The sequence below is a fragment of the Aplidium turbinatum genome, chromosome 6, assembly GCF_918807975.1.
Source record: "Aplidium turbinatum chromosome 6, kaAplTurb1.1, whole genome shotgun sequence".
Lineage (NCBI taxonomy): Eukaryota > Metazoa > Chordata > Ascidiacea > Aplousobranchia > Polyclinidae > Aplidium > Aplidium turbinatum.
The window spans coordinates 5,797,009-5,809,516 of record NC_137477.1 but is presented as its reverse complement, the minus strand read 5'-3'; the positions used below and the strand labels follow the sequence as shown (position 1 = coordinate 5,809,516).

Genomic DNA, 12,508 nt, shown 5'->3' with positions numbered 1-12,508 from the left:
TTTGTACTAAAATTCGTATCATCAAAACTACTTTAATTGATTGAACAAAGTTTATTTGAACAGAAGTAGTATATCTGTGTTTTATTACATTTAATTATAATTTCCCTATTGTTATGTACTTTTTTCTGAATCTGCATGGTCCCCCTGAGCCGGTTTCCTGCAATGTTTATTTTTTGAGTCTTTTATGACATCACAACTGAATATTTAAGTGGCGTTGTTTATTATTTGTGGTGTGTAAAACAATATTTGTTACTCCTACTTACCATGCCAAAGTGCAGAAGCATCGAGCAATGCACAAGCAAGGTATCTTCAAAGATGAATTCAGTTGTTCTATCTTGATTAGTTTGGTAAGAAATTCTAGCTAGCTGGTGATCAGTGGCGTAACCAGGGGGGTGGGTGGGTATTGCAAAGAGCGAGTTTTGCCCTTACCAAACATTCAAATATCTCAGCCAGGAATTAACAACAAGAAAACATAGAAAATTGTAGCTTTATTTCCGAAAAATGCCAAAGAAAACATGATCTTATCCTTTTGCTATGCCACCGCACAGTACCATTATACAGGAATATTCATAACCACATTTTGTTGAAAATACTCTCAGAATGCACCAAATTCAAAGTAATTTTTCAAGATTTTCTGGGGGAGGCCCCCCAGACCCCCCTCTGCTGGATGTCGCCATAACCGAAACACGCCGTCAAAAACCCCCCTTTCAAAATTACTGGCTACGCCACTGCTAGTGATCTTGTTATGTTAGTTTTTCACTGTTATCATGCACCGCATGCATTATATTTGGGCAATTTCTATAAAAGCATGCACATTTGGGCAAATTTACGTTCTGCCCCCCCAAAATTGTTTGGTCTCGTACGGCTATGATCAAAACTTCTGTCATTAAGTTGGGCTATGCAGTAACAGTAAGCTATACAATTGTGAATCAAAATTGAACAAAAAAAGTATTAAAAAGTTTATAATTTATTTGTTTTTAATAACACTTCAATGGGGTTACGACACTGTTGTTTTTAATTTAGTTCATCCAAGAGGTCAAATCCATCTTATTTTCTTTTGTACTTGACCATGCTGCAACCTCATCATCCAAATAACAGCTACTTTAAAAAAGCCCTTTCGTTTTTGATAGGAAGTTAAGTGATTTTAAATGTTTGCTGCTCGAAGCATCAATTTGTGCTTCCATTTCAAGTTGTTTTTGAAGAGATTTTAATTTTTTATACTCTATTTCTACATGTCGAAACATTTCTGACACACCACTGTCCCCAGAAGCATTATTCTCTTCAAGGTAGTCATCATCAGTAAAGTCTTTCATCAGTTCCAGCTTTCCATTCTCATTAGTCCATCTCTGTAAATCGTATTGTTGATATTAATTTGAAGTAGACTAAAACCGTCCGCCCCGACAGCTCAGTTGGTTAGCGCGTGATTTCGTGAATGAAGAAGCTCTAAGATCAAGCGGCGCTGGTTCGACTCTCGAGCTGTGCGATCAAGCAACGCATTCTAAGGACTGCTCTCCATTCAGCGGCACCTAAGGGATGGAATAATTCCCTAGCAACAACACTTCAAACAATCGAAAAGCTTCACTATGCCAATCTTGGTAGCCGGTCCTGAGCCAAGAACCTCTACAAGTATGCGAAACTACCAGGAATAACATATTAAGGTCAGTCTAAGGATAAAAATTCAAAACCAAACCAACCTAAACAATCCTAACAGAACTCATGCGGTGAAAATGCTACAAGACAGGGTAGCTTACTAGGCCTACTATAATAATCCATCAAAATTAAGGGGGGCCAACTTTGATGAGAGGACCTTTGTTTGTAAGCAAAGGTAAGATTATCCCGTACTGAGCTTCAGGGATAAGAAGATAGTGTTCTACTCATTGTACTAAGCCTTGGGCGCTAACGAGAGTAGGGTGACCAGGTTTCTCTCGGCCGCCTCTACTTCAGCAACTATGCTCACCCAATTTATTTCACCCTGGGTAGAGTGTTTATCAACAACCAGCTTAAGTCGAAGCAGGTTTGTATTATTGGCAAGTAAACGTCTTATCCGCTGCGCCATACCATTTCTGATTGCAAGTTGGCGCAGTTTATTTAAATTTACGTTGACAGAAATATTACTGCTAAATTATTTTGTCAAAACAAAAATATTGTTCGAGTATGCGGTAACTCACAAGTAGGAGGTTGAGATGTTGATGGCTAGCCAAACACCTTCAGATAAACATGCAGTTTTTGTTTAATTTTATCCGATCAGGTATAAGGTGATCTGCTCGTATGTTTGTGTTCAATGAATGATTGCAATGATTAAGTGATGAAAACTCTGCTTTTAGTGAATTTGCTAACAATTTTGTCGCGAAGTTTTCGCGTTCCAATCAACGCTTGACCTAAATTTTTGATGGAAGCCTAAACTAAATCATAATAACGAAAAAAATACGGCCGTAAAGACTTTCATTTCAAATTAAAACTAATGCTTCATCTTACCTCCATGATAAACTGAAGCTTAGCCAAATGAGTAAGAAAATGATCAAAACTTGGCGGGAAATCATTGTCAACAATTAATTGTCCATTTTTTATGATCAAAGTTCTTGCCTGGGCAAACAAAACAGTTGAAGGTACATTAACATCAAAATAATTTACTATTGAGTAGAAACTTGTCAATCAGGTTTTCTTCATTTTTATCTGCCCAATTAGCCATATTTTTCAATGAAAAACCGTGGAAAATATTCCTCATTGGCCAAAAATTCCGCAAATTGCAACACTTTGTTAATGATGGTATCCAAAAACGCTTAAGAAGATAATTTCAGTTCACAAAGTTAACATTTCTTGATTAAATTAGACTTGAAATTAAGATCGAAGCTACAACTGTCCATGAGGCTCAAGAAGACTTGTTTTCAAACGAAGAAGAATAGGCTATTGCTTCTAACTCCTTCGTATGTTGTCGTGTGATAAAAGCGTTTATTTATTTTTTTATCAAATTTTTGCTATAACTAAATACGACCTAGCCGGTTATAGGCAAATTCAGTGGCGGCTCGTCAGAAGGTGCTGCGGTACTGCAGCACCCCCTAGCGTAATTCCACTTGTTACAAATATAACTTAATGTATGACCTAACCTTTATTGAAGAACCTAATATATGTGTATTTCTTGAAAATCTTCTCAAACCTATCGTCATATCTAGAAAACAATAGCACAAATCACCGCATTAAACAAATTCTGGTACGGAAACTCTGGTACTGCAGTCCCAGTTTCGGCTAGTTTGTGCGGTATTGCGCATGCGCGAATTTCTCATAAGTGACGATTTTGGCTGGGAGAGGGACTGCGTTTTTTGCAGTACCAGAGTTGCCATGTTGTAGTCTTGAAATTTCTCTTACGACAGAAACTACTGGACTGTAAGCCAGTGGTATTACTATTGGCAACCCTGTCAGTCGAAGCTAGTCAGGCAGCTAAATGTGTGTTCTCCCTCAGACCCTCACTAACTTGCAGTTGCTTTTTGAGCTGTTTAGAGTTAGACTAATGTAAATTAAGTATTTTTGTAGAGTTAGACCTAGACGTCAGTGTTTTAGACAATTATGATGTTGGACTAAGAACAGATGCTTACAGCATAGGCTACATTTATTTTCTTTAACATTTCTCAGTAGGCAGTTAGTTTGTGTATTTACTGTATACGTATATGTTATTTAGGCCTACATCACCTAGCTTGAGGTGGCTGCTGACTAGATGACCGTTTGGTCTTTTCGCAGTCTCCTCGTCATATGACACACAACCAATTATTGTATACTTTGTATTCTTTTCATGTTTGTGTTTGTGACAAATAAATGAACTGACTGACTGACTGGCTATAGATAGACCTATGCATAGCATTAACTGGTTACCTTTTCCTGTTTATTGGCATGTTGGTATACCGTATTGATGTTAGGTCTATATTGTAGCTTTCACAACCATTTTCATTCCAGACACGTTAATGATGAAAAATAAACTGAACTACTGGTATATGCCAACAGTGAATAGGCTATGAATCTTTAAACTGCATACCGTATGAAACATCAAATCTATAATGCCAGATCAAACCAAAGTGACTTGTGCAGCCAAAGTGACTTGTGACGTAGCAACACAATATGACACATCGGATTTTAGTGTTTCACTGTCAAAAGGATGCCAAGCTACAATTAAGCCCAAAAAAAGCTTCAAAAAGTAAGGAATGTTTAACACTAGTTTTCTGTACAAAAAGTTTATAAAGTGCACATTCGTTGGTTTGTGAAATAGAATTATTGTGAAACAGCGTATTTCTGCCAAACGGTAGTACAAAATCTACAACATTAATATGTAAATATGTTGAGACACGTGCTTATTGGAATTTTAAGCTCTGCAGACTACATCTGAAGAGTTAAAACCTTAGAGGGAACACCAAAACCTTCCCTTGCCGAAATTAGGCGAAAACGATATGTGCAATTTGCACGTCGTGGATAACCACAACTATATTTATAGTATTTTTATTACAGAAGAGGTGATTATTTACTTGGCATATATGCAGCATTACAACAGAACGGTAGCAGAGCATGGACAGCAACAAAGGTATGTAACTGAGTTTGATTACTTTTGTTAACGCCATGGTCAAAAATCGGCATGCTGAGTTGCTATACCATGTTACGGTTGCTCACTGTAAAATCTTCACGATTGTTGATGTAATTCAAATTGTAACAACGTTCATGTATGCAGGCGTTATAGGCACGCAGCTTATCGGCAGTTTGTGCGGTGGGTGTGGGGTCAGGGTCACCTTGGCCGTTCAATTTGTGTACCTGTGCCAGCATATGTGATCAACAAAGTTAGGAGAAGTTTTCGAGGTAAGTTTATGTTGGATTCAAGTATCCGGACCTTCAATAAGATATTGTTGCATGAAATCGAATTTCATTTACTTTGAAATAGTAGCCTAAAGTATGGATTGGTATACAGCAAATAAGCCTTCAAAATGTTTCTGAGTTTCCAAATGAAAAACTTGGCTCTGAGCTTTTCCGGGTGCCCTACCTACGCATTTCAATATTATTACCGATAATATTTTGTTTCATTCAACGTACGTCTTTGCACTATGAGATTGTTATAACGGTTATTTTTTCCAAAGGTTACGTCAAAGATTTAATGGAGTTGGCATTGGCACTTACGCGATCATAAAAGTTTGACATCATACCGAGCTGAGTGGGAGAGTATATCTGTACCCAAACGCTGAATCGCTGATGCTTTGAATTTTCACGACCAGACCTCATTGATGCGGCTGCGTTATGCCTTTCTGGGTTTTCCGCTCCAAAACTCTCCTATTTTGTTTGATAAGTCCATAGTTATTGTTGCTACTTTTACCATTATCTTGAAAACACAAACAGCACTATATAGCCCATGCATAATTTTTTATACATCTTTTCATGGGGAAAATACCTTTTAATGAAATGCATTAAACGTAGTGGAAACATCAAACTTGAAGTTTGAAAAATGCATTACAGGTAGGCTATTTTACATGTTTAAAATTTGTCGATTAATAGAGACTGAATTACGATTTTTGCTTTTTTATTATTGTTTTTCTTGACCTGATATTGCAGTTGCAGAAGACAAATTTTTGCCTGTTGCTGTCAATGCTTTACTAGTATTTTTATGTGACCACTGACCAGTTATTTTTTGGCATGCAGATGCAGGTGTTTTCAATGAATTGGCTTGGAACATCACAGCACACTGAGCACAGCTTGTTCAGCATTTTCAGAAACTGCTCGATACATCAATTTTATCACCAACGTTTGGAAAGTAATGTCTTTTAAAACTTGCTTTAAAGGTATGTACAGTCTGTGGAGGTCAAAGACACAAGCAGTATAGTGCAAATATATTAAATTTTGGTAATTTTTTCAGGAGAGAAAGAAAGAGATCACAGTGTTCATGCTATTAAGCATCAGCCATGTCCTGGACGACGAGACTGTTGAGTGACTGGTGATTTCCTGCCCTCCAATCTAGCCTGGAAAGATTTGCTCATACATCGATGGTGAGCATCAGCCATGAAAAATCATGTCGGGTTGCCTTTTTATGAAGGAGGAAACAAAAATTTTGATGAATGGCGTGTTTGTGGAATGGCTGGGCTTTCGAACGAGACATTCACAGCTTGCATTCAGTCCATGGGAGCAGTAGTTGAACTTTCCACCTACCTTCAAATCAATCATGGTTTTGATTATCTGCTTTCAGGCAAGATTATGTGCAAGTATTACTGTATAATCGCCAAGTCAGGTTTTTCGTTTTAAGAAAAAACAATTTTTTTGTTTCAAAGTTCTAAAAATCCACATTTTCAACTGCTTAAAATTTTTATTTTTTGTCCTGAAAACACCAGGAATGGCACTTTAGAGCATATAAAAGTGCAAAATTTTCTGGGGGGGCATGCCCCCAGACCCCCCTAGGAGGCTCGCGCCTTCGGCGCTCGTCCGTTCCTGTCACTTTATGACGTCATATTCAACATCACCATTTACAGCACCCCCATGGCCAAAAGTCACGAGCCGCCACTGGGCAAATTGTTCGTAAAGCAATTGTTCGTAAACTGTTTTTCGTAAAATGAAATCCGTACAGTGGCGCCGGCAGGGGGGGGGCAGGCGGGGCAGCTGCCCCCCCAATGTTTTGGGCATCATCTTTTTTTTTTTTTTTATTAATACATATTAATATTTTTTTTTAATATTTGGATCCCAACCTCAAGTAAGTCAACTCAAGTTGCAAGGGGGGGGGGGGGGGGGGGGGAGGTAAAAGCTCTCTCTTTAAAAAAAAGTATGGAAAACTGTAAAACCTTGATGACTAAATTGTACAGTAGATAAAAAGGTTTTCTACAGAAGCAAAGATATAGACTTTTTAAAGTTTTAACTAACATCACATTGATGTAGAAAAATAACAACCTGTTAAATTTTTGATACCTCAAACTCCCATGACTTCTTCTGCGCACATTTTGGCATTGGTTGCTTGCAGTGATCCTTTCACTTAAACAAAACGTTTTGTTTCAGCAGTTTTGAGTTGTTCGATTCTTTAGTTGTAAAGGAGACTCAATTTCTCCAATATTTATCATTTATGTTTCTTTTTTAATCTCAGCAGAGTGTAAAACTTGTAAAAGTTTTTCATCCCTACGACGTCATGAATGAAATTATATCTCAAATCGGCGTAATGACGTGACATCATCTAAACATTTTACCGAATAATAAATTAACAAATTCGATCGTCAAAAGTGGTTTGGTGGTGGTAAATATTACGTAATGAAAAAAATGTGATAAGGTTGGAAGACATTACGTCATGTATTTTCAATACAAATATGAAGTTTAAAATTTATTCTTTTGTTCATAGTCGTAATCCACCTTCAAAGCGGTACTACAAAGAACAATTTTCGATAAGGGGGGCATCAAGAATAAGTCGACATGACTTTTAACCCTTAGAAGGTTGGGCTTCTGGAGTCTTGCTCAGTTTGGGGGGGGCTGTCAATTCTTCTTATGCTTTAGGAGTGATATCTCTGTTATTTTGGCACGGTTTCAAAATTTGGGATTCACTTTGTAAAATTATTCACGCTGAGCATATCCGAAAATTAAAACTATGTGAATTTTAGAACTGCTCATATACGTTGAAATGTTGAGGTCACTTATGAGTGTAATTTGTAGCGTGAGTTTACACATTATTTTTTGGTAGAGTAATGAAGAACGTGCATAGTAATGTTGTGATTAATTTTTTTTACATTATTTTACATACAGCCAATGCCCTTTACGCTGTTAAACAGTTAGGATTAACGAGACATGGGCCAAATTAATTACTTTCATCCAGCTGATGGGAAAATGTTTTACAATAGAATATGAAATATTTCAGAGGATGTGCTGAGAAATGCCTTATATCTTTCAATTTATAACCTTTATTCGCTCAAAATTTCAGCTCAATAAAGGTGAATAAAAGTTAGGAAAAGTCAAAAAATCTCGTAGTCGCAGCCTCAGTGGTTTTAGAGATACAACTGTTGATACAAAAAAGTTGAATTGGCAGCCCCCCCCAACCTTCAAAGGGTTTGCATTGAGTCAACAGATCTATACCTTAAGGTTTACGTCAGCTCCGGAGATCAGTAAAATATAAGGTTGTCATTTTCAGTGCAACAAGACCATTGATTGATTGGTTTAGTGAGGATTCGTAGTCCCATTGCTTTCATTTTGAGTGATCATACTGATTTTCAATTTATTCCCACAAGACGTTACGTAATGAAAAAATATATAACTAAGGTTGGAAAACATTACGTCACGTCTTTTCAATTCAAAATGAAGTTTAAAATTTATTCTTTTGTTCATAGTCGTAATCCTCCTTCAAAGCGGTAATACAAAGCACAATTTTCGATAAGGGGGCATCAAGAATATGTCGACATGACTTTTAAGGTTTACGTCAGCTCAGGAGATCAGTAAAATATAAAGTTCTCATTATCGTGATTGAAGCCGCGGGAAATTTTTTCTCTAAAAAACAGATTCCCGGGAAGCTAAATATTTTTTCCAGCCCTGGTAAAAAACAAGAGAAATTAACATGTCTTGCACCAGTGGCGTAGCCAAGGGAGGAGGGTTCGGGGTTTCAACCTTTCAAATTGAATTTACGGATGTTAATTCATTGTTTACAAGAAAAGTTTTAGCCTATGATGTAATTTCTCGTCAAACTGTGCAAGGATGCAAGCCATCTGCAACTGCTGAGATCGCTTGTTCGATCTAGATTAAAATCTAAACAGCTATTCGTTATACAAAACTTGAATATATCAGAAATAGCCTAAAGTAACTTCATCGTCTCAAAGCTTTTTGTTTGACACTCATCAAGATGTATGACCTCTATGACGTTACATTTTCTAAACTTTGGGTTGACTTCAGAGCATAAAAGTTAGTGACTTACCGGAATAAGATCGTTTTTTGAATCAACCAAGGAGAAAATTGATAAATAATAAAACTGTAATAATCTCGCAAAAAAAGCAATCAACCTATGTCTCTAAAACAAAGTTTGCCTAATTTTAAACGAAACTGCATTAAAAGAGCGAGTTTTGCCAATACCAAACATTCAAATATCTCAGTCTGAAATTAGCAACAAGAAAACATAGAGACTTAGCTTTATTTCCGAAAAATGCCGAAGAAAACATGATCTTATCCTTTTGCTATGCCACCGGACAGCACCATTTTACAGAAATATTCATACCCACAATTTTGTTGAAAATGCTCTCAGAATGCACCAAACTGAAAGTAATTTTTCAAAATTTTCTGGGGGAGGCCCCCCAGACCCCCCGCCGGTAAGTGTCGCCTTCGGCGAACACGCCATCGGGCTTCGCCCGCCGGCTGTCAACACCCCCCCTTTCAAAATTTTTGACTATGCTATTGTCTTGCACTGTCAATATTTTGCCCCTCCAATGTTGAAGGTCTGGCGGCGCCACTGAATCCGTAAAACAATTCTTCGTAAAGCATTTCTTCGTATACATCAAATTTTAACTGCATGCACGAAAAAATGCTTTAGGAAGAATTGTTTTACAAAGAATTAATTTTACGAACAATTGCTTTACGAACAATTGCTTACGAACAATTTGTCGAACACCGACCTAGCCTAATAACTAAATAAGACCGTAATGGTTTCGCTTCCACGCTAGCTATTTAAATCATCCAACTGAGAAACATGTTATTCTTTATTATTTAATTCAAACGCATTGTTGAAAAATAAGTGTCATCAGTTTGATCAAAGTCCACGACAGGTTACAAAATATTTTTAGAAATGTGTTAAAAATAGATCAGTAAAAAATATTTTTCATCTTATCATTCTAACAAATCTTCTTAATTAGTTTGCTACGGTACCTCTTGATCTAAAGGAAATAATACTTTAACAAGGAAAGATCTCCATCGATGAATCATCGTAGCATCTTTTGTGTTCTCAGCTTGTTTCAAATACTTTTTTAAATCTTTGTACTCCCCCATGACAGCTTGAAATACCTTTTCCTGGACAAGACGATTTCCGTATAAAGGACCGTACAGCTTTTCAATCTATAAATTTTAAAGGTTTTTTAGATATTTTTCAAAATGACAAACGCATTTAAACGTTATAGATTGTATTATAATTGACTCTATTTTACACCTAACTAGTGTAAAATAAATTATGATGATAGATAATAATGTGTCACATGTGTGTCACAAACCTATTTCGATGCATAGGCTATCTTTTTTCCAGATTCATCTTGGGGATAACTGACGGATAGACATATTTGTTAGCCTAACAGTGAGTGTGAACATGCCAAGATATGTGGTTGTGATAGTCGCTATATAATTATACTGTCGGCCCATGTAAATAAATACAACAAGTACGGTAGCTGTTGTTAATTTAAAGATTGTGGATGAACCGTAACACTTGCGATGATTGGGGCAGCCAAATAACAACATGTAACGCCAAAAGTGCCATTTACAATGCTAGCTGGCTTTAAGAGCTGAAGGTTGAAATAAAGCTCTGGGTTCATCATAGTGGAGTAGTTATAATATCTTTCCGTCTGCTCCATTACTTTGCCAAAAATTAAATCTTTCAATTGAAATTGAAAACCAGTAGGAACGAAAATCAAGGCTAAATAAACATAAACAAAGCCACTATTGCGACTTTACTAGCTCCAAGCTAAGTGACTAGCCTAACTGACTGAATAAATCCTTCTTCACTCCAGTCCAAAGTATCCATGCTTTCAAACGAGCACCGAAATTAAGACAGCCATTCGTGCCAGTGCTCGTCTTCATCTTAATGAAGCTGACAAACGAACACATCTGCGGCTAATTGAGCAGACTATAAATGGAAATCTGAATGGAAGTCAAACAGCCTCCGATCAGACTGCGTTCGTTCATTCCCGACTCCGGCACCCCTCTCGTTAGCCTTTCTCTACAAAGGCAGGTATGGCTGCGTCTCAACCGTCTTTGGATGGCATTGGACTTTTTGAACAACCCATAGACCACATCGCCAACGACTACACCAACTTCAAACACTTAAAGGAGTGGAAGTTCCACGTTTCTCGGACAATGGAACCAAAAACTTACTTTCCAGTATAGTTGGGATAGTAAAAGAATAGATCCTCAGCCACAGAAGCTCAAACAACAGAAGGCTCATAGAATGCGTGCCCTATAATCTACGCAAGAATTTCTCTCCACCGCAAACAACTGTATCCAGCTCTAGCCTGGCCAAGAGGTAGGCTAAATTCCGCCGGATAAACTTTCGGATTTGAATTTGTTTGTTCCGAACCTATCAAGCCATGACGGCCATTTATATCTTGATTGCATTTTATTTGTAAAGAAATTTGTAATTTCAGCAGAGACAAAACGACAGTTGGCACTACCAGCCTATAGATCTATAGCAACCTATATGCAATTTGAAGAGCTGAAAATAAATTATTTAGTATTGCTTGCATTGACATTATCAGTTATGGATGAACATTTAGCCTATCCTGCAACCCTGGAAAATTGTTTTACTCACTTGGTTGTTGACATGCTGCAAACGAATAATTTTACGAGTTTGCCTTCTTTCAAAAAACTGTGACATGATGTGCGTCGTTAGTGCTGTTGCCACCAGAGCTATAATCTTGAATTCAAAACTACTCTGCCACCATCTTTTGTTGTTGTCTTCATTTTTTCCTTTGCCAGTGGCGGTTCTTTTTGGTGTGAAGTTTATTTCACTCCGAACCGGATTTGCAGCGTTTGCACTGATGGGAGTGGTTGTGTGGTACTGCAAAAATAAACTGCTCAATACAATAGCCTACATCGATTAATTGAAAGTTTAATTTCAATTGTGATTAGAAGTAGTCTGCAAAAGACCACTAGCCTAGTTGATTGTAGTCTTACTTAAGTCAGGTTCGCCCAATTAGGATGCGATATACAAGATTATTACGCAAAAATTATATTCCACATGTTTGAGAATTTATAAAAAGGTGCATTTGCATTACAAACAATTTGTAACGTTTATCTGCTTTTTTTATTTGATCTCTCTATGTTCATAAACTTGGCTATTCACAGCATCCTAGCTGAACGTTTAAGTGAGTTTTAGCCAGGCAGCAATTGCCTAGTTTGATAACAAACTTTAGTTTATGCTTCTAATCAATCTTACAGTAGTCTATCAAGTACTTCAAAACTGATGCCTACCTCCTGCTTTGCAATCAGCGACTGTGTCAGAGCAGTGACACTTCGACAGGAAATTAACCGCCCAACCAAAGCCTTCACTGCAAACATTTCAATTTATAAACCATAAAGCAACGAGCTAGCGGATGGTACCAATGCAATTTACATGTCCGCAGGCAAATGACTCAAACAAAATGTGCAAGCTCTGTGGCCGACTGGGGCAGTCCACAAGAAAGTCGCGGTTTGATTTTTGACTTTGCTAAAGATTTTTAAAATGTTGTGAACTGAGGTCTTTTCCACTTGAAGCAGTAACACTCAGCCTAGTTGAACGCTTAGCTTTTGTTGTAAATATGATGCAAAAGTACTGTAAATTAATTATCCACCAAGCAATTGC

The 12,508-nt window shown here is 37.3% G+C and overlaps 1 protein-coding gene across 1 annotated transcript; it reads right to left on the bottom strand.

The window, feature by feature from the left end:
• Positions 1-1,103: 1,103 nt before the first annotated feature.
• On the bottom strand, positions 1,104-12,225 carry LOC145771841 (uncharacterized). The gene is made up of 5 exons (XM_082583574.1): positions 12,139-12,225; positions 11,477-11,755; positions 9,832-10,017; positions 2,476-2,583; positions 1,104-1,346 (listed from the first exon to the last, which is right to left on the bottom strand). The coding sequence occupies exons 1-5, from the start codon at positions 12,223-12,225 to the stop codon at positions 1,104-1,106; spliced, it is 903 nt and encodes a 300-aa protein (XP_082439700.1).
• Between the last annotated feature and the right edge of the window lie 283 nt (positions 12,226-12,508).

What these genes read in the sequence shown, in the direction of transcription:
- LOC145771841 (XM_082583574.1), bottom strand. Translation starts at nt 12,225, where the DNA reads ATGTTTGCAGTGAAGGCTTTGGTTGGGCGGTTAATTTCCTGTCGAAGT. An exon ending in CGCTGATTGCAAAGCAGGAG is followed by an intron (nt 11,756 to 12,138) that starts GTAGGCATCAGT and finishes TAATCGATGTAG; the next exon opens with GCTATTGTATTGAGCAGTTT. An exon ending in TATTTCCTTTAGATCAAGAG is followed by an intron (nt 2,584 to 9,831) that starts GTACCGTAGCAA and finishes TTGTTTGCCCAG; the next exon opens with GCAAGAACTTTGATCATAAA.